The sequence below is a fragment of the Somniosus microcephalus genome, unplaced genomic scaffold, assembly GCF_052327205.1.
Source record: "Somniosus microcephalus isolate GS21.2 unplaced genomic scaffold, FLI_Smic_1.0 unresolved_chr1, whole genome shotgun sequence".
Lineage (NCBI taxonomy): Eukaryota > Metazoa > Chordata > Chondrichthyes > Squaliformes > Somniosidae > Somniosus > Somniosus microcephalus.
The window spans coordinates 142005691-142027885 of record NW_028225179.1 but is presented as its reverse complement, the minus strand read 5'-3'; the positions used below and the strand labels follow the sequence as shown (position 1 = coordinate 142027885).

Here is a 22195-nt window from a genome sequence, read left to right as displayed (position 1 = left end):
TAACTCATATTTTAAAGGTGGTTAAATTGACAGCAGAGCTGTGATAAATTGTGCGGCGGGAGAATCGGAAGACCGGGAGTCCTCAACCTGGGCGCCACTTTCAACAGTCCTCAGCCAGGTCCGCAACTGCAGCTTTTGCGTCAAATTGTTAATTTTGTTATATTTCTCGTTTCAGCAATGAGACTATCTATCTGTAAATTATAAATGGTTGAAATCAAATCCTGTCGTGCAGCTCATGATTGTTCCTGCAAGTATTTATTGCAATGTGCATATCGTGAAACTACAAACGTATTTATGAACTCCTGCGGTTGCGGCGATGCCTTGTAGATAGCATTTAAATTCTGTTAGTTATTGACACGATTTCGGTAGGTAAGTCGTCTTCGCCACTTGAATGTGTAAGAATCAACGTTGAAACAAAAATAATGAGCTATTTTCGCTCCATTGTGTGCTTCCGATACACTTTTAATAGCCTAGCTGAGATTGTCATTGTCAAGATCATCAATTTACAATTTTTAACGTAAAAAAATGGATGGTATCACAGAATACAACCTCCAAAACGCTGGCGAAATTCCTACAAAACCCTGCAGTCTCGTGGTACTAAAATTCAGTCACCATAAACCAGGTGACCCTACTTATAAAGAAATGGAATTTTAGAATGTGGTCTCCAACGTACTGGTGAAATGTTTGGGAATCCCCAACATCCCAGGTAATAGGATTTGGTCACCAAGAACCATTGTGTGATTGTGCGGACCCAGATCTATGAGTAGCCCCACAACCTATCAGCAAAATTCAACAGAACGCTTCAGAATGGAAGTTGCAGGCGATCCTTTCAAATGTTTATTTTCAAAAGTACAGCTCAGCGACCATGGCCGAAATTAATTAAGAATTACGCAACCTCTGGGGTAAAGGCCACAAAGTAGCATCGACATCTAAACGACATGACCTGCTGCATCAACGCATTGAAATGAAGATGCTGCTTATTGCCTGTTGGATCTTCTTGTGAACGGTGGCCGCAATTCTAATGTGCATGATCTCTGTCCAAACTTGCGGTAGGCAGCCCTCTGATTATTGCTATTTATAGGACGTGGCCTACTCAAACACCCGCTCTCCTGTGAATTCAAAAACCCTCGGGTGTTTACAAGTTCTCCCTTGCCTCGACTTGAATTTATATAGTGCCTTTCAAATCCTCTGGATATCCCAAAACACCTAACAGCCTAAGAAAGGGAAGATAGATTATGAAAGTAAATTAGCAAAAAATATAAAAACAGATAGTAAGAGTTTTTATAGTTATATAAAAAGAAAAAGGGTGGCTAAAGTAAATGTTGGTCCCTTAGAGGATGAGACCGGGAAATTAATGGTGGGAAATATGGAGATGGCAAAAACACTGAATGAATATTTTATATCAGTCTTTACAGTAGTAGACACTAAGAATATCCCAACACTGGACAAACAGGGGGCTAAAGGGGGGGAGGAGCTAAACACGATCAAAATCACTAAGGAAGTGGTACTCGGTAAAATAATGGGACTCAAGGCGGATAAATCACCTGGACCTGATGGCTTACATCCTAGGGTCTTGAGGGAAGTGGCGGTAGGGATTGTGGATGCATTGGTAATAATTTTCCAAAACTCCCTGGACTCGGCAAAGGTCCCGGCAGACTGGAAAACTGCTAATGTAACACCCTTATTTAAAAAGGGCAGTAGACAGAAGGCTGGAAACTATAGGCCGGTTAGCCTAACATCTGTGGTAGGTAAAATTTTGGAGTCCATTATGAAGGAGACAGTAACAGGACATTTGCATAATCATAATTTAATAGGACAAAATCAGCATGGTTTTATGAAGGGGAAGTCATGTTTGACAAATTTGCTGGAGTTCTTTGAGGAAGTAACATATAGGGTGGATAAAGGGGAACCAGTGGACGTAATGTATTTAGACTTCCAAAAGGCATTTGACAAGGTGCCACACAAAAGATTATTGCTTAAGATAAAACATCACGGGATTGGGGGTAATATTCTGGCATGGATAGAGGATTGGCTATCTAACAGAAGGCAGAGAGTTGGGATAAATGGTTCATTCTCAGACTGGCAATCAGTAACTAGTGGTGTTCCGCAGGGGTCAGTGCTGGGTCCCCAACTCTTTACAATCTATAGTAACGATTTGGAGGAGGGGACCGAGTGTAACATCTCAAAGTTTGCAGATGATACTAAGATGGGAGGGAAAGTAGTGAGTGAGGAGGACATAAAATACCTACAAGGGGACATAGACAGGCTAAGTAAGTGAGCAGAGATTTGGCAGATGGAATACAATACTGGAAAGTGTGAGGTTATGCACTTTGGCAGGAAAAATCGTAGAGCAAGTTTTTATCTTAATGGCAAGAAACTGGAAAGTACTGAAGTACAAAGGGATCTGGGGGTCCTGGTGCATGAAACTCAAAAGGTTAGTATGCAGGTGCAGCAAGTGATTAAGAAGGCCAATGGAATGTTGGCTTTCATTGCTAGGGGGATAGAATATAAAAATAGGGAGGTGTTGCTTCAGTTCTACAAGGTATTGGTGAGACCGCACCTGGAATACTGCGTACAGTTTTGGTGTCCATACTTAAGAAAGGACATACTTGCTCTCGAGTCAGTGCAAAGAAGGTTCACTCGGTTAATCCCGGGGATGAGGGGATGGACATATGAGCAGAGGTTGAGTAGATTGGGACTCTACTCATTGGAGTTCAGAAGAATGAGAGGCGATCTTATTGAAACATATAAGATTGTGAAGGGGTTGGATTGGGTGGATGCAGGGAGGATGTTCCCAATGATGGGTGAAACTAGAACTAGGGGGCATAGTCTTAGAATAAGGGGCTGCTCTTTCAATACTGAGATGAGGAGGAACTACTTCACTCAGAGGTTGGTAGGCCCATGGAATATGCTGCCCCACAAAGCTGTGGAAGCTACATCATTACATAAATTTAAAACAGAAATAGACAGTTTCCTAGAAGTAAAGGGAATTAAGGGTTACGGGGAGCGGGCAGGAATTTGGACATGAGTCTAGGTTTGGATCGGTCATGGCCCTGTGGGTAGCGGAGCGGGCCCAGGGGCCGTGTAGCCTGATCCTGCTCCTATTTCGTGTGTCTAATTCTGTTAGATTCAGGAGATGGTTCTGTGATAGTGGATTGGCGGTTAGGATCAGATCAGCCATGATCTTATTGAATGGCGGAGCAGGCTCGAGGGGCCGATTGGCCTACTCCTGTTCCTATTTCTTATGTTCTTATGTTCAATGAACGAAGAGCCAGACAATCTGTTTTAGGTGCTGTTGGCTGAGTAGTGAAATGTTGGTGACATAGGAACAGGAGTCGGCCATTCAGCCCTTCCAGTCTGCTCTGCCATTTAATTAGATCATGACGGATCTGTACCTCAACTCCATGTACCCACCTTAGTTCCGTATCCCTTGATATCCTTATGAAGGTGGTTGGGACACGGAGACACCTTTTTCTTCTTCAATTACTGCTACGGGACTTCTTATATCCACCCGAACTGAAGATTTCACCTGAATGACTGTGTAAGGGTAAACCGGGAGAGCTTCTTCTCCCCTCTGATATAAAGGGTCGACGTCCGCCTTATTCCCAATCAATCACTCAGAATCCGGAGGTTCATTCAGTAAATCAACATTATTTACAAGTTGACAGGGGAGTCACTCATCTGGGACGAATGCTCTCCAATCGCTAAGATCCCCTGCCTTATATACAGTTTTTTTGTTCTAAGTCATGGCTTATTCTTGTGACCCATGTGCACATTTTGACCGTTTACATATCCTGTGACCCCATAGGTTATCTTTACCACATTCCTCAATTAGTAACTAACGGTTTGTGCACTTTATTCAATTAGCAACTGACGGTTTGACCATTTGACCACATTTCACCATGTTTCCCTATGGGACATGTACACAACAACTCCTTATATGGTTGGATGTATGCTCGGTTCCTCAATTCCCTTATTTTAGCCCTTTTAACTCTTTCAGACAGTGTATCACTCAGCATTATTCTGAGATGATGTGCTCCAGTCAGCAGTGCAGCTTCTGTCTACAACATTCTGGCTGAGAAACGAAAAGTGCAACAAAATCAAAGCAATGATTACATAGAAACAGGCCCATAGGCCCATGTCGGTGTTTATATAGAGCCTCCTCTCATCTCACCCTATCACCATATCCTTCTATTCCTTTCTCCATCATGTGCTTATCTAGCTTCTCCTTAAATGCATCTATGCTATTCTTTTCAACCACTCCCTGTGGTAGCGAACTCCACATTCTCCGAGTAAAGAAGTTTCTTCTGAATTCATTATTGGATTTATTAGTGACTATCTTATATTTATGGCCCCTGATTTTCGACTCCCCAACACCACAAGTGGAAACATCTTCTCTTCTTCTACCCTATCGAACCCCTTCGTAATTTTAAAGACCTCTATCAGGACACATTTCAAAAGAAAGAAACCCAGCCTGTTCAGCCTTACCCGATAGTTATCCCTTCTCAGTTCTGGTATCATCCTCATAAATCTTTTATTGTTATTGGCTTTCTCCAGCGGCTTCTTTGATTTGTGAGGTGATGCGGAGATATATATATATATATATTTATTTTCCGCCAGGCGCAAATATTGAGTGTTTTTTTTGTGTTCAAATGCTACACAAGAATTGTACTAATAGAATCATTAGTACTATTACTACAGGAAGTGTCGAACCTCCCCCCAAAAAATCAAATGTGTGAGGACGGGCCAGGAAGCTGGATTTTGGAAATGATGAGTCGCTTTTAGCATTCAGTGGAGGCATATATATATATATATATATAATATATATTTGCAACAATACAATAGCAAAATACTGCAGATGCTGGAAATCTGAAATAACAACAGAAAATGCTGGAATACTCAGCAGGCCAGTTAGCATCGGTGGAGAGAGAAACGGAGTTAACGTTTCAGGTCTGGGACCCGTCATCTGAAACTTTAACTCTGTTTCTCTCTGCAGGGATGTTGCCTGGCCTGTTGAGTATTTCCAGTATTTTTTGCAACATGTGGAGCCCGCGTTGTTTCTATTCCGTCCATCTAGAGTCTGTAAATAGCAAAGCGGTGGCGGCGGCTCTACTCGCTTCCTGTGATGAAATAACTCTGTGTTCTGGATTGTCTGTTGTTGTACTTGTTAATGTCTGGAATGTTTTACAGGTGTAACCACTAATGTTCCTCCCTAGCTCCGCCTTTATGGATCCTCCTGATTGGTTTGAGTCTTATTTATAAGAGCTGGGTTTTACTCATAAAGGCCGGGTCGGTGATGAATGATAGTTGCCCTGTGTTAACTTGATGCCAAGGTTCTTACTTAATAAAAGCCCTGAGTTTGAAGCCTTGACCTGGACAGAGAGTCAAGGCAGGGACTGGACCTGCTCAGCTCATTCTCAGCCTTGCTGTCTAAGGAGAAACAGAGTGGAAAGTGGTGGTCTCCTTCTACCATCAACTTCAACTACTGAAGTGCCTGGAGAGAGAGGACAGAGGAGGAGAGGAGGAAGGGGAAGGCCAACTTCATCATCAACCAGGGGAGAGGCCCTTCCCATCACTGCCTCCCCAAATTGGCCTCCTTTTCAGGAGATGGAGAGAGGGGAGAAACAACCACCGACCAACCTTTTGGAAGGAGGGAAGAATAAGAACATCTACAGGTGGGTGTTATTAGGTGCACTCTCCTAAAGACTTTGTTTTGTAGGTGGGGGGAGGAAAGAAGACAGAAGACAGAAGGCCAGAACACCAAGGGGTGTCTGTGTGTGTGTGTGTGGCTCTTGTAAAACACTAGGCCACACACACCACTATTAAAACACCCCTTCCACTGCCTGACCTTGGACAGCTGGAGCTGCCTAGGCGAAGTCAATCAACCCATTTAAGACCTGGTGTAAAGGACTGAGCCTGGGCATTCTCCAGCTTTCCCGTGTGAAGACATCTTCTCCCCCCACCGGAAGACCAACAACAGACTTTATTTTTCCATCGGCGAGTGCACCCCTGCCGACACCCACCCACCATCCTGAGTGGCGACCCTGCCCTTGCGGCCTCCCTCCTTCCCAACCACCCCCTCTCTCTCTCTTCATCTCTCTTGGCCTCTCTCTCTCTGAGGCACCTCTATTTCATATACATTAATTGCCACTTGAGCAGAGGGGAGAAGGCCCCTCTCCCAATTTTAGTTAATAAGGGGAGAGGTGTGCCTTCAATTTAACAGCTCCCTCTGCTCAAGAGAAGACACTAATTAACCTGAGGCCATTAACACTTTCAGGCCTGTGACTTGGGGTGAGTGTGGCTCTTTTAAAAAAAAACACCCATAATGGCGACTACTTCATCGCCGGTGACGGGGTCAGCAAGGTCACATGCAGCGGTGGCAGCCACAGCCACGGCTGCTCCCGCTACTTCTGCTGCCCCGTCACCTTTCACTTTAATAACTAAAAAGCTTGGGGTGAAGAGCTACACTCACCCCCACATGACTATTGAGGCCTGCGTAAAAGCCATGGCTGGGGTTGTCGGCCCATCAGCCATCGTCGCGGCCTGAAAAATGTACGGGAAGGCTGTGTTCTTCCTGTGGTCGGAGCGGGCGGTGTCCCTGGCCGTTGCCAAGGGGCTCACCGTGGGTGGGACCTTCCTGCTGGTGGATCCTCTCGAGGCCACCGCGCGGAGGATCTTTATTTCCAATGTCCCGCCCGAAATTCCTGGTGAGCTCCTCCTCCCCCTCTTACGCCATCTTGGGGAGGTGAGGTCGGGGACCACGCCTATCCCGCTCGGCTGCCGGGAAGCCAGCCTTTGGCATGTCTTCTCCTTCTGGCGCCAGCTCTTTATTCAGCTGGCGCGGGAGGAGGACACTGATGGGGCTTTTGTCGTCCTCCACGAGGGGACCGCCTATCGCGCCTTTTGGATGGCGGACGGTGTGCGGTGCCATGCCTGCAAGGAGGTGGGGCACATCAACAAAAACTGCCCCGCCTCCAAGGCCGCCGGATCGTCTGGTGCGGCCAAGGCGGGCGCCGCCGCTGCTCCTCTCCCCGGGTCTGGCCGCACCCCCCAAACAACCGATGCGCAGTCGTTGTCGGAGGCCGATGCCATCAAGGCCTCCGGCGGGGGCAGGGAGTGCGTCCGGGCAGAAGGAAGGCGCGGACAAAAGCCAAACACCTTAGGGTGGGTCCCCCCGGGGGGGGCGAGCCCTTGAACCTGGAGCCCCTGACAACCGCGCTCCTCGCGGAGTAGGTCGGGGCAGACGAGGGTGGGAGGGACCTCGTGCCCGAGCATGTGGTCGTGACCGCCGCGGCAGAAACGTCAATACCTGCGGCCGGGCTCGGGCCCGAGGAACCCGACAAACCTGCTCCACCAGAGGGAGCTGAGGAGGAGGCCTCTGGAGACATGGAGGTCTCCCTCGCTCCCTCCGTGCTAAAAAGAAGGCGCGACCCCCTAGAAGAGGAGGAGGACTGTGAGGAGGAAGGTCCCTCCGACCTGGGGGAGTCGTCGCCCGCAGCGGGTACTGTGCTCCCCCCCCCGCTGTCATCATCACCGGCGATCGGCAGGGGTCGCCTGTCCCTTGGGAGGCTGAGGCAGATGTGTCTGTCCAGCACGTGCCTCCCGGGGATGGGGATGAGACCCTGCTCGTGGGGGGGGGGTCGCGGAACAACCCGCGGCAGAAATTCGTATGCTTTTGGTGCTGTTACCCCTCAGCGGGTCGGGCGGCCTGGGGTCTGGGTCAGGCGAGCTCGAGGAAAATGAGCTCGCCCAATATGACCTGGACATTCCCCAGGGGCTGCTCGACCTGCTCGAGGGTTTAGTTGAAGGCACCCCTTCCGCTGGGTCGGTGGCTGGTGGCGTGGAGGGGGAGGGCCCCCTGACTGTGTCTCCGGCGCCGGACGTCCTAGAGGAATTTCCATTTGTTTGCTCCCCGATTTCTCCAGACGTTCTGGTGTCTGAGGCGGAGGGGGCCTCCGAACCGCCGCCGTCTTCTGGCCCAGCGCCCCCGGAGGAACCCAGGGAGGAATCCGCTGCCACCGATCCTGGGGGTGGGATCCGGGCAGAGGCGGGGCCAGCCGATGCGGCTGAGCCGTTCACTGCGCACTGCGCGACAGACGGGTTGGCCGCTGGTGGCGAACCCCCGGAGGAGGACGGGGACTCGGTGATGGGCGCGGAGGACGAGTTGGATGACCTCGTGCCCCTCGCCGAGTCTCCCCTCATTCCCGTCAGGGAACTCTGGGATTTTGTGGCTGTGTGCCAGGGTCGTCAAAACAAGACCCGGCTGGCGCTCGCCAGGTGGTCGGAGCTGGCGCTGCTCATCGGGTCGGTCCGCGCCACCGTCAAGATCATGGGCGCGGACGCGGACATGAGCCCGCTCGAGCTGCGTCGGCTCAGGTCGTTCCTCACCGGGCTGCTGAGGGAGTGGCGGTTGACTAGCGGCTGCACTCACTCCTCCCGTTAGGTGTCGGTAGAGGTTGCACTATGCTTCTGATATGAAGATAACCACAGCCAGCCTCAACATCAATGGCAGCAGGGAGGCTCGCCGCAGATTTAATAACCTTTCGGTCCTTCGGGGCGGGAAGTATGCGGTGTGCTTCCTGCAAGAAACCCACACCATTCCGGGAGATGAGGCCACGTGGCTCCTGGAGTGGCAAGGAGGGGTCAGCATGAGTCACCTCTCCAACGTTTCCAGCGGGGTGGCTATCTTGCTGGCCCCACATTTTCAGCCGGAGATCTTGGGGGTCAAGGAGCACGTGCCGGGCCGCTTGCTCCAGGTCACTGTTCACCTGGGGGGTGTGCTGCTCCATCTAGTGAACGTGTATGCCCCTCAGGCCGGTGCGCAGCAAGTGCGCTTCTTTGAAGAAGTGTCCGCTCTTCTGGGCTCCATCGATGTGGGCGAGTGCGTCATCCTCGGGGGGGATTATAACTGCACCCACGAGGTGAGGGACCGTCCGGGTCCCCTGCGATGCCCGGCGGCGATGGAGAAGTTGAGGGACCTGGTCGGGTCCTTCGACTTGGTGGACGTCTGGCGAAATCTCCATCCCGACTCCAGCGCCTTCACTTACGTGGGGTCTGGAGGAGGAAGGTCCAGAATCGACCTCCTTTACATTTCCCGGGCGTACGTCTCCTGCGTTCTGGTGGCATCCATGCGGCCAGTGCTGTGCACGGACCACCGCCTGGTGTGGGCGGAGCTCGTTCCGCTGCGCGCGCGGGGGGGGTCCGCGTACTGGCATTTTAACAACCTGCTGCTGGAGGACGTGCGGTTCCGGGATTCGTTTCGTCGGTTCTGGGCCGACTGGAGAAGGAAGCAGGGGGGCTTCCCCTCCTTGAGGCTATGGTGAGACGTGGGCAAGGCTCACATCTGTCTCTTCTGTCAGGAGTACGTGAAGGGGTCGACCAAGAGGCGGGAGGCCCGGGTCGGGCGGTTGGAGAAGGAGGTGCTCGACCTGGAGTCCCGTCTCGGTCAAGTCGTCAAGGACCCGGCCCTGCAGAAGGTGTACGAAGAGAAGAAGGGCGCGCTGAAGGACCTGAAGCTCGTCGGGTCCTGAGGCGCGTATGTGAGGTCGCGGATCCAGTTCCTGTGGGACCTGGACCGCGGCTCCCCCTTCTTCTACTCGCTGGAAAAAAGACGGGGGGTCCGTAAGCAGCTCTTGGGGCTGCTGGCCGACGACGGATCTCTGGTCTTGGATCCGGAGGGAATCAGCGCGGAGGCCCGCGCCTATTACAGGGCTCTGTTCTCTCCGGATCCGTCCAGCGAGGATGCGCGCAGAGTTCTGTGGGAGGACCTGCCGAAGGTCGGCCTGGAGGGCGCCGAAGAATTGGACGCTCCTCTGAGTCTGGAGGAGCTGACCGGCGCCCTCTGCCAGCTCTCCAGGGGCAAGTCCCCGGGGCTGGACGGGCTGACCGTGGAGTTCCACAGGGCATTCTGGGACGTCTTGGGGGGCGACTATGTGCGGGTCCTGGGGGAAAGTTTGGCGACCGGGGAGATGCCCCTCTCTTGGCACAGGGCAGTTATTGTCCTGCTGCCTAAGAAGGGTGATCTCCGCCTCCTTAAGAACTGGTGCCCGGTCTCCCTCCTCAGCACGGACTATAAATTTTTTGCCAGGGCCATGTCTGCTCGCCTTGGCGCCGTGCTGGCCCACATGATCCACCCCGACCAGTCCTACACGGTCCCGGGCCGGACTATCCATGATAACATCCATCTGGTCCGGGACCTGATCCACCACTCCCAGAGGGCTGGTCTGTCGGTCGCCTTCCTTTCCCTGGATCAGGAGAAGGCGTTCGACAGGGTGGATCACGAGTATCTCTTCGGGACTCTGCGCGCATTCGGGTTCGGGACGCATTTTGTCGCCCGGATCTGACTTCTGTACGCTGCCGCAGAGTGTCTGATTAAAGTTAACGGGTCCTTGACGGCGCCCCTTCGCTTTGGGAGGGGGGTGCGTCAGGGATGCCCCATGTCCGGTCAGTTATACCCCCTTTGCGTAGAGCCTTTCCTGCGCCTCTTGCGGAAGAGGTTGACGGGACTGGCTCTGCAAGGGCCGGGCATGGAGGTGGTCCTTTCAGCTTACGCCGATGACGTGCTCCTCATGGTCACGGATCCCGCTGACTTGCGGAGGATGCGGGAATGCCAGCAGATTTACTCGGACGCACCCTCCGCCAAGATCAACTGGGAGGAATGTTCCGGACTCCTGGTGGGTCAGTGGCGGGTGGACTCCCTGCTGGAGGAGTTCAGGTCCTTCGCCTGGAGCACCACGCACCTCCTCTACTTGGGAGTCTACCTTAGCCCTGCCGAGGATGCCTGGCCGGCGAACTGGCAAGAGTTGGAGGCCAAAGTCACCACTCGCTTAGGACGCTGGACAGGACTGCTCCGAGTGTTGTCCTACAGGGGTCGAGCGCTGGTCATAAACCGGCTGGTGGCCGCCATGTTGTGGTACCGGTTGTTCACTTTGATCCCTCCCCCTGCGTTTGTCGCCAAGATGCAGAAGAAGCTCATCGACTTCTTCTGGGGCAAAAGGAAGCACTGGGTCTCTGCTGCAGTTCTGAGTCTCCCGCTTAGGGAGGGCGGTCAGGCGCTGGTGTGCCTTCGCACCCAGGCTGCGACTTTCTGTCTTCAGACGCTGCAGAGATACCTGTACATCAAGAATCCTCTGAGATGGTGTGCGCTGGCGACCTATTTTTTCCGCCAGCTGCACGGCCTCAATTACGACATGCAGCTCCTGTTTGTGAAAGTGGGTGGCACACGTGCCAGCCTGCGGGAGCTGCCTGTCTTCTACCAGGAATTGCTATGGGTTTGGAACTCCATCGCTTCCAGGCGCAGCTCTCCCCCATCAGGAATGGCGGCTATCCTTCGGGAGCCGCTGCTCAGGAATCCGCACCTCCACGTCCGCGGGTTCGGGTGGCTGGCGGAGTGCAGGGCTGTGCCTGGCAAGGTGACGAGAGTCGGGGACCTGCTTGATGGCGGAGGAGCGGGCTGGATGGCCCCGGAGGAGTTGGTGCGGTGCATGTCTTGGGCCAACGTCCAGTTCGCGGTCAATGCCATCAAGTCGATGAAAGCGACACTGCGCCCCGGCGCCACAAGGTGTATCGAAGCGGCTCAAGCGCGTGGGGTGATCCCTCCTGAGCTTTCCCCCGTTCGGACGGAATTCCTCATCGGTGCCCGGCCCCGAAACTCCCCTCGGGATCCGATGCCTCACAACTTGAGCCGTCTCAAGGAAATACCCTCCGTGCCTTTTCATTCCGCATGGAGGTATTTCCTGTACGGGCTGATCCTGCACACTCTTCACTTTGCCATCTTCGCCTGCCGTCCGGACACGCCTTGGCGTGCCGTCTTGCCTTCCGGCGGAGGCGGAGGTCCCCAATGGAGGGCTCTCTATGCGGGAGTCTTCCCTTGTTCTATTGGGGACTTGGCCTGGAGGGTGTTGCATGGAGCAGTCCCGTGCAATATATTTTTAAGTAGGTTCACGGACTCCCAGGCCGCCTGTCTTTTCTGCGGCCTGGAGGAGTCCGTGTTTCATATATACACGGAGTGTGAGAGGTTGCAGCCCCTCTTCCATTATTTGAAGGGGCTGCTCCTCGATTTTTGGTTGCACTTCAGTCCCACGCTCTTGATCTATGGTTACCCGGTGCGGAGGGGAGTGGGCAGGTTGGGGGACCTCCTTGTGGGTCTGCTCCTGGGCCTGGCTAAAAAAGCCATCAATTGGTCCAGGCAGCGGGCGGTTGAGGGGGTCGTCCAGCCAGATTGCCTCCCTCTCTTCCGCGGCCATGTTCACGCCCGGGTGGCCCTGGAGATGGAGCACGCGGTGTCCGCCGGCTCGCTCGAGTACTTCCGCGACCGGTGGGCGCCAGGGGGACTGTAGTGCATAATTGATTTGGACAACCAAATTTTAATTTGATTTGTTAAGGTTTATTTAAAGTTTAATTAGTTACAGTCTATTTGTTTATGTTTGGTTCAACCAAAAGAGCGCCTTTATGGATCCTCCTGATTAGTTTGAGTCTTATTTATAAGAGCTGGGTTTTACTCACAAGGGCCAGGTCGGTGATGAATGATGGATGCCCTGTGTTAACTTGATGCCATGATTCTTACTTAATAAAAGCATTTAGTTTTAAGTTTTAACCTCATGGATTCAGGCAGTTATTTGGCACATCAACTTTATTAAGTAACAACTTTGGAAGATGGATCGATTTTTGAAACCAGAGTGTCTGGATATCGATCCCCATTTGGCAGAGGCATCGAAGAAATTTACACATTGGCTTCGATGTTTTGAACATGTCATTGCATCGATCGATCCGACGGTTTACAAGTTGGGTCTTTTAACCAACTTGGTAAGTCAGCAAACTTACTCTATATTTGAAGATATTACTACGTATGAAGAGGCCCTTGCAGCTCTTAAGGCCCAGTACCTTAAGTCGGTTAATGAAGTATACGCCAGGTATCTTTTGTCTGCTCGCAGGCAATTACCCGAGGAATCCCTGGATAACTTCCTGCAGGATCTTAAGGCTTTGGCTAAGGATTGCAACTACAAGGCTATCTCTGCCATATTGTATCAGGAAGAAGCCATCCGTGATTCTTTCATATCTGGCCTTCGATCTAATTATATTAGACAGAGACTTCTCGAGAATGACTCGTTAGTTTTAAAAACAGTCGTTGTTACGGCTCGATCGGTAGATGTAGCCCAGAAGAATTTAGAAGTGTATGCATCAGCCCATGCGTCTCTCTCAACCTCATGTGTTCCAAGTATGGAGGCATCCATAACGGCAATGGAGCCTCCACTTAATCCTACTGTTGCAGCTGTACCCCATGGGTCTAAGTGTTATTTTTGCGGCCAATCTAAACACTCCAGGCAAAGATGCCCAGCCAGAGAGGCTACTTGTTTTAAATGTAAGAAACGGGGACATTTTAGTAAAGTGTGTAAGGGTAATCCTGTACCCGATGTCTTCTCTGCTGCCGCCTATCGTTTTACTCTAGCCTCGGTTACGGTTGACCAGACCATACCGTGTTCCTTGTCGAAATCTATGATGGACATTAAGATTAATGGTCATCCTACTGGGTGTTTGATAGACTGTGGCAGCACTGAAAGTTTTATACATCCCAACCTTGTTAACTCCTATTCATTGAAGGTGTATCCTACTCGAAGTGAAATTGTGATGGCGTCCAAGTCTCTTACTTCGGAGGTAACTGGATATTGTAAAGTCACATTGACCATTAAGGATACGGAGTATAAGGACTTTAAACTCCTTATATTACCTCAGTTGTGTGTGAACTTAATTTTAGGCTTGGACTTCCAGTGTCAGCATGAGAGCGTTACACTTAAGTATGGTGGGTCTCAGCCTCCACTCCCAGTCTGCGGCCTTTCTACTTTAAAAGTAAGTCCACCTTCTTTGTTCGTGAACCTTGCCCCTAATTGTAGACCTATAGCGACTAAGAGTCGACGGTATAGTTCAGAAGATAAAACATTTATAAAAGAGGAAGTGGAAAGGCTTCAACGGGAGGGAATCATCGAACACAGTAATAGCCCGTGGCGTGCCCAGGTGGTGGTAGTTAAAACTAATGAAATGAAAAGACTTGTGGTCGATTATAGCCAGACAATAAACTTGTATACCCAATTGGACGCCTATCCTTTGCCTCGTATTTCTGAGATGGTGAACCAGATAGCTCAGTATCGCATGTTCTCCACCATTGATTTAAAGTCTGCCTATCATCAACTCCCTATCAAAATAGAAGACCGACCTTATACGGCCTTCGAAGCTAATGGGCACCTGTACCAATTCCTTAGGGTGCCCTTTGGAGCGACGAATGGGGTATCCGTCTTCCAAAGGGAGATGGATCGTATGGTGGATGAATACGCGTTGGAAGTAACATTCCCGTATCTGGACAATGTTACTATCTGTGGGCGCGACCAATGGGAGCATGATCAAAATCTCACGAAGTTCCTAGAGACGGCAAAGAGGTTAAACCTGACCTACAACGAAAACAAGTGTACCTTCAATACTACACATTTGTGTATTCTTGGTTGCGTTGTGGAGAATGGGGTAATTGGGCCGGATCCTGAAAGATTATGCCCACTTAAGGAATTACCTTTACCTCACACTGTAAAGGCTTTAAGAAGGTGTCTGGGGTTCTTTTCGTACTATGCCCAGTGGATGGCTAGCTACTCAGATAAAGTCCGACCTCTTATTAAGTCGACGTCTTTTCCGCTATCGGCAGAAGCTCAGGAGGCTTTCTGTAATATCAAGCGGGACATTGAGAAGGCAGTGGTATGTGCCGTGGATGAGAAGATCCCTTTTCAAGTGGATAGTGATGCATCTGATTTTGCGTTGGCAGCAACTCTTAACCAAGCTGGTAGACCAGTAACTTTCTTCTCTCGTACATTGCAAGGACCAGAAGTTCGACATTCTTCAGTGGAAAAGGAGGCGCAGGCGGTTATCGAAGCAATCAGGTATTGGAGACATTATCTCACTGACCGACGTTTTACGCTTATTACTGACCAGCGATCTGTGGCCTTTATGTTCAATACTAAGCAGAGAGGCAAGATCAAAAATGATAAGATTTTAAGATGGCGAATAGAACTGTCAACATATGACTATGATATTCAGTACAGGCCTGGAGTATTTAATGAGCCATTGGATGATTTGTCACGAGGAGTATGTGCTAGTCTAGGTATAGATAAGCTTCAAAGTCTCCACGATGCACTCTGCCACCCTGGGGTTACCAGAATGAACCACTTCATTAAGTCCCACAATCTACCCTACTCTATTAAGGAGGTCCAGACAATGACCAGAACCTGTCGTGTTTGTGCTGAATGCAAACCCTGCTTCTATAAGCCATCCGAGCCAGCTCATCTTATTAAAGCAACTCGACCATTAGAGCGTTTGAGTCTCGATTTTAAAGGTCCCCTTCCATCAAGCGACCGTAATGTCTATTTTCTTAATATTATAGACGAGTACTCTCGGTTCCCTTTTGTTATCCCCTGTCTGGATGTGACCAGTGCTGTTGTAATTAAATGCCTCTGCCAACTGTTTTCTTTGTTTGGCATGCCTAACTATATACATAGTGATAGGGGTTCTTCCTTTATGAGCGAAGAATTGCGACAGTTTTTGCTATCGAAAGGGATTGCAATGAGTAGAACTACCAGCTATAACCCTTGTGGTAATGGGCAGGTCGAGAAAGAAAATGCGACAGTGTGGAAGGCTATCGTATTGTCTCTGAAGTCGTGAGGCCTGCCGACCTCTCACTGGCAGGATGTCCTGCCAGACGTGCTGCATTCCATAAGGTCTCTTTTGTGTACAGCGACGAATGCCACCCCTCATGAAAGGATGTTTAGCTTTCCAAGAAAAGCTACTAATGGAGTATCGTTACCCACATGGTTGACGACCACGGGCCCTGTGCTGTTGCATAGACATGTGAGAGGCCACAAGACTGATCCACTGGTGGAGGAAGTACAACTCCTTCATGCTAATCCCCAGTATGCGTACATTCAATATCCGGATGGGCGAGAGGATACGGTCTCGATTAAAGATCTTGCACCTGCTGGAGCTCGAAAAGAGTTCGACTCTGAGAGTAGAGCTTTCAATTGTGGTATTGGAACTTCAGAGACACAAACCCTCAGTGTGGAAAACACTGATGATTCTGGGAATTTGGATGAACCGGAGTTGGTACTCCGGGAGGAGCCTCGGCAAGAGTTACATCGTACCGAGGACTATCAGACCTCCTGACAGACTGAATTTATAGCAGGGGGTGAATGTTATTATGTCCATGTATAATTGAGACACGGACTGCAGGAGTTGATTATAACAAGTCTTTACTGAATGGAGACAACCTGGAAACTGAAACTACAGAAGCCTGCTAGAGCCTTTTATACAGGGGTGGTCACTGCCGGTACTCCAGTCTGAGACCAGTTATTCCCTTAAAGGTACATACACAACAATTCCTCCCCTTTTAGATAAACTGTACATAACATTCATTTAACAACTAAATAATAACTAATTACAATTACAATTACGGTTGCTAGATACATTGGTTGAAGTTAAGCAATTATAAGTTCAGTCTTTGAGGAGGCTTCCTGATTCTGTCTGGATACCGCCTCTTTGGGATATCAGGTTCTTCTGGCAAGGTTGAGTCGGGATCAATGTCGTTGATTGGTTCGTCTGCTTCCAATATCACCGATTCTGCGGTAGATGCAATTGGTACTTCGGTTTCATCGTCAGGTGTATCAGATCGTGGTGTGGAGTTGATGTTTTCCAGTGACTCTAGAATCTGGTCAGCATGGTGTCTTACAATGCTCTCCCCAACGTCCACGGTATACATTAGAGGTCCTTGCCGTGTACAGATAATTCCTGGCTGCCATTTCTCTGTGCGGTAGTCCCGGGCCAAAACTGGTTGATCCATCTTAAAACTCCTGGTCGGCCTTTCATTCATATTCTGAAACTGCCTGTTCTCCACATCTCTTCTGACGTTCGGCTTAACCAAATCCAAGCGGCATCGTAGTCTTCGATTGAAGAACATCATGGCTGGAGTTTGGTTGGTAACTGCATGTGTCGCATTCCGGTAGGCAAACAAGAAGTTATCCACCTTGTGTTGTAGGGGTATCTCTTCATTACACATTGCCTTGATAGTCTTCTTGAATGTTTGAACAAACCTCTCGGCCAATCCATTAGTGGCTGGATGATATGGGGCGGATGTGTAATGCTTAACACCATTGTTCTTTAAGAACCTCCGGAACTGTTCAGACACAAACTGTGGTCCATTGTCAGAGCAAATCTGTTCAGGAAGCCCATTCCTGGCGAATATGGTTCGTAAGACTGCGATAGTTTTTTCTGTGGTGGTTGAGGACATTTTTATTACCTCTGGCCACTTTGAATGTGCATCCACCGCAATTAAAAACATCGAGTCCATGAAGGGACCAGCAAAATCAATGTGCACCCTTTGCCATGGAGATGAGGGCCACTCCCATGGATGTAGAGGGGCTTGTGGTGGGGCATTTTGGACCTTCTGGCATCCTGTACAGCTGACCCTCATGAAGCTCATTGAGCACTCTATCCTTGAATTTGGGTGGAATTACTACTCTGGATCCACACATCAAGGTTCCTCTGCACACTGACAGCTGTTCTCTTCTCGGCGAGAATGCTGGCAGCAGTGGTTCGCCATGTGCTGGCCATCCCTTCACCGTTAAATTATAGACCCAGGAGAGTGTCGGGTCATTTCATGTTTCCTTTTCTATGTTTGCATTCGTCACAGGGAGACATTCGACTATAGTCGAGTGGAATAACTCCACTGGATCCACTGCCAGCTCTTCTTCCACCATCGGCAACGGTAGGCGCAACAATCCATCAGCATTCCCATGCTGTTTAGTTCCTTTGTACTCGATGTCATATTGGTGAGCCCCTAGGAAAAGGGACCACCTCTGTAGCCGTTGTGCCATCATTATCGGTACGCCCTTCTGAGGGTTGAAAATGGAGATGAGAGGTTGATGATCAGTTAGTAGTGTAAATTGCTGACCGTGCAGGTAGTGATTGAACTTCTTCACCCCCCACACCAGGCTGAGGGCCTCTCTGTCAATCTGGGAATAGTTACGCTCGGCTGAAATTAACGAGCGTGACGCAAAAGCTATCGGCCTCTCTGAACCATCAAGGAATTTATGTGACAGTACCGCCCCAATGCCATAGGGAGATGCATCACACGCCAGCCTTATCGGTAGTGATGGGTTGTAGTGAGCCAATATTTCTCTTGAAGTGATTAGGTCCTTACCCTTCTGAAAGGCCCGCTTGCATTCATCACTCCATTTCCATGCTACTCCCGTTCGTAGTAGGGCGTTCAGTGGATGCAGAATTGTGGACAAATTCGGCATAAACTTATGGTTGTAATTCACCAATCCGAGGAATGACCTCAGTTGCAACACATTTTCAGGTGCTGGAGCCTTAACTACCGCTTCAATTTTGTCAGGGGACTTATGCAACCCCTCTTCATCAATCACGTGGCCACAATACGATATCTGTTTCTTAAAAAACTCGCACTTGGGGCGACTGGCTCATAGCCCATGTTCACGTAGTCTAGTGAGCACCTGCTCTAGGTTGGCAAGGTGTTCACTGTCATCTTCACCTGTCACTAGGATGTCGTCCAAGTAACACTGAGTCCCCGGAATCCCTTGCAGGACTTGTTCCATCGCTCTTTGCCATATCGCCGGAGCTGATGCTACTCCGAATACCAGTCGATTATACTGGTAAAGAGCTTTGTGAGTGTTTATCGTGAGATACTTCCTAGAGGATTCTTCAACCTCCATCTGCAAATATGCTTGTGCTAGGTCAATTTTTGTAAAACGCGTCCCTCCAGATAGTGAGGCGAAGATATCTTCTATCCTTGGAAGGGGATATTGTACTGTGTGAAGGACTGGGTTCACCGTCACCTTGAAGTCCCCACAGATGCGAACCTTCCTTGGCTCCTCAGACTTATTGTCCAACATTTTTTTCATGACAGGAAGGATGGGTGTCGCCCACTCGCTCCAGTCTACCTTAGATAACATGCCTGCATTCTCCAGATTCTCCAGCTCTGCCTCGACGGCTGGGCGAATTGCATATGGTACCGGTCTTGCTTTGAAAAACTTGGGAATTGCAGTTACGCCTTTAAGAGTGCCCAGTTCTTGTTGAAATACCTCTTTGGCGTCAGCTAAGATTGTTGACAATCGTCCAAGAGTGACGTCATCATCCTTTTTACCAGCCACCGTCAGTGCCTGAATGGAGTGCCAGTCTAAACTTATCTTTTTGATCCATTCACGTCCCAATAACGGTGGTCCACCATCTTGCAGAATGCAGAGATACAATTTCCGTATTTTCTTGCCGTTGTATTCAACAGGTACCCTTATTTTTCCTCTGGGGTATACTTTTTGCCCCGTATACGTCCTCAAGACAATGGATGTCTCTCTCAAGGGTATGTGTGAGAATAGCCGCTCATAGTCTCATCGATTCATGACGGTTAGAGCTGATCCTGTATCCAATTCCATTTTGACTTGGGACCCTGCTATCATGAGGGTGACCCAAATGGTTCGGTGATCCTCTTTTGCGATTACGTTGTGAAGTTTGAGACAGCTTAGTCTCTTGTTCCCGGATTCACTATTGCTCATCTGGTCTTCGGAACTACTGTCCGTCATCTTTTGTACTTTCCTGTACGGTTCCTTAGTAGCCTTTTTGTTGTCATTGGTCTTCTTCCCAGACCTGCAAACTCGTGCAATGTGTCCCATCTTTCCGCATTGCTTACATATGTTGTCCTTGGGCCAGCAGTCCTTCTGGTCATGGTTTGTTCTGCCGCAGCGATAACATTTTGCAAATCCCCGTGTCATTTCATGGGTGCCGTATTCCTGTGGCTTTTGTTGTGTTTCTGCAGCTCCCCTTGCTGCTGCTTTGTACGATACTGCCACGCTGAAAGCCTTATCTAGCGTCAGCTCTTTCTCTGAGAGTAACCTCTTCTGGGTTCCTTCACTCAGGAGTCCACAGACAAATTTGTCCCGTAAGGTATCTGCCAGTCCTGCTCCGAACTGGCAGTGCTTTGATAGCTTGTGTAGTTCCGTAAGGTAATCAGCATTGCTCTCATTTTTATGCTGATTTCTCCTGTGGAATTTAAATCTTTCTGCTATCAGCAGCGGTGTAGGCTTTAGGTTTTCCTGTAGGATAGCAACAATTTCGTTAAAACTCTTCGCCTTCAGTTTGGCTGGAGTAATCAGGTCCCGCAATAGGCCATACATTCTTGCGCCCATTAAATTTAGCAATACCGATGCCTTTTTCTCATCGGCTATTTCATTTGCCTCACAATATACCTTGACTCTTTCCACATACGTGGTCCAGTCTTCTATTGCATTATCGAAGGCAGTGATATCGCCAGTCTTTGGCATCTTGAAAATCTAAGATGGCGCCTCCCGCGATTTCCCGCTGCTGCCGCTGCTGTCAACGCTGTTGCTGGCGATTATATTTATTTTACTATCCTGTAATGGCGATGCCCTATGGTCTTCGTGCCTCCCTGATCGCTGCTGCCAACGCCGTTCTCCGCGGTATTTTATTTTTCTATCGCGCTTCAATATTTACTCCGTTAATTGAAGAACCGTTCCCGTCGTGGAGCGGACCCTCTGGAACAATTCCCTCCCTCTTCTTAGGTCCGAACGCTGCCCGGCTTTGAAGCACCGGACGCGCCGAGTGCTCCACCCTCTCTCTCTCTCTTTGCTTCCCGACTCGCTGCCTGGCCCCGTTGCAGAGCCACCCGATTGAGCTCTAGCCCGCCGCAGCCCAGGAAGGATCAGTGCACTACCTGCCACCAGCCTGATTAGCTGGGAAACCACAGACTGGAGAACCAAGCCTGGCTCTCGACAGTCTCTCCTGCAATTTTTTCAATTCGATGATTTGGAGGGCGGTTGCCCACGGTCGACGCCCGTTTCTCGAGTTTCCTTGGATTATTTTTTTTTTCTTTCTTCTGGCTCCGACCTTCAATAACATCGTCTGAGGTGCTGTCGAGTTGCAGGTAAGTTCGTTTCTTACTCGTCGCCAGCATTATGTCCGTGTATAATTGAGACACGGACTGCAGGAGTTGATTATAACAAGTCTTTACTGAATGGAGACAACCTGGAAACTGAAACTACAGAAGCCTGCTAGGGCCTTTTATACAGGGGTGGTCACTGCTGGTACTGCAGTCTGAGACCAGTTATTCCCTTAAAGGTACATACACAACAAATGTGATGAAATAACTCTGTGTTCTGGATTGTCTGTTGTTGTACTTGTTAATGTCTGGAATGTTTTACAGGTGTAACCACTAATGTTCCTCCCTAGCTCCGCCTTTTTGGATCCTCCTGATTGGTGTGAGCCTTATTTATAAGAGCTGGGTTTTACTCATAAGGGCTGGGTCGGTGATGAATGATGGTTGCCCTGTGTTAAATTGATGCCATGATTCTTACTTAATAAAAGCCTTTAGTTTTATGTTTTAACCTCATGGATTCAGGCAGTTATTTGGCACATCACTTCCAGTGGAAGGAATCAGCTTGGCCGCAGCCGCAGCCATGCCCAAGGTGCCCCGAGCGTCCGCCTGCCACGGCCACACCCCGCCGAAGAAGGCGGCCCACCAGCTCCGGCGCCCACGCAACAAGCAAGAGCTGCGGGTCTCGCAGCTGATCCTGCAGGCGCTGTCGGCCCGCAAGCAGCGCGGCGGCCTCTCGCTGGCCTCGCTCCGCAAGGCGCTGCTGGCCAACGGCTATGACGTGAAGAAGAACCAGGCCTCCATCCAGCTGGCCATCAACAGCCTGGTGAGCAACGGCTTGCTGGTGCAGACCAAGGCAACCGGCTCCTTCAAGCTGGGCGAGCAGCAGCAGCCCCAGCTCCAACAGTCGAAAGGTGCCGGGGCCGAGCTCCAGCCCGCGGAGGAAGCCGCCGGCAGCACCGGCGAGGACAAGAGCGCCGCGAAGAAGCCCAGGAAAAGACGGACTGAGAAGAAAGCCAAATCGAGAAGACCTAGGAAGTAAATTGAGAGGGACGATGGATTTATAACTCTAAACGCAAAAGGCTCTTTTGAGAGCCACAAATGTCTCCACAAAGCGCCGAACCCATTCTAATTGAAGATGAACCGGGAAGTTGAGGTTTAACTAGTTAATACATATAAATATATCGACATCTTCAAAGCGTGCGGCACCAGACAATCAAGATCATATGGTCTAGAAGGAAACATAGACTGTTCTGATAAGAGTAC

At 50.0% G+C, this 22195-nt stretch overlaps 1 protein-coding gene across 1 annotated transcript; it reads left to right on the top strand.

The window, feature by feature from the left end:
- Positions 1 to 21512: 21512 nt before the first annotated feature.
- On the top strand, positions 21513 to 21971 carry LOC147096080 (histone H1.3-like). Its single transcript, XM_085973767.1, has one exon. It carries the CDS (start codon positions 21513 to 21515, stop codon positions 21969 to 21971), a length of 459 nt encoding a protein of 152 aa, XP_085829893.1.
- Positions 21972 to 22195: the final 224 nt, after the last annotated feature.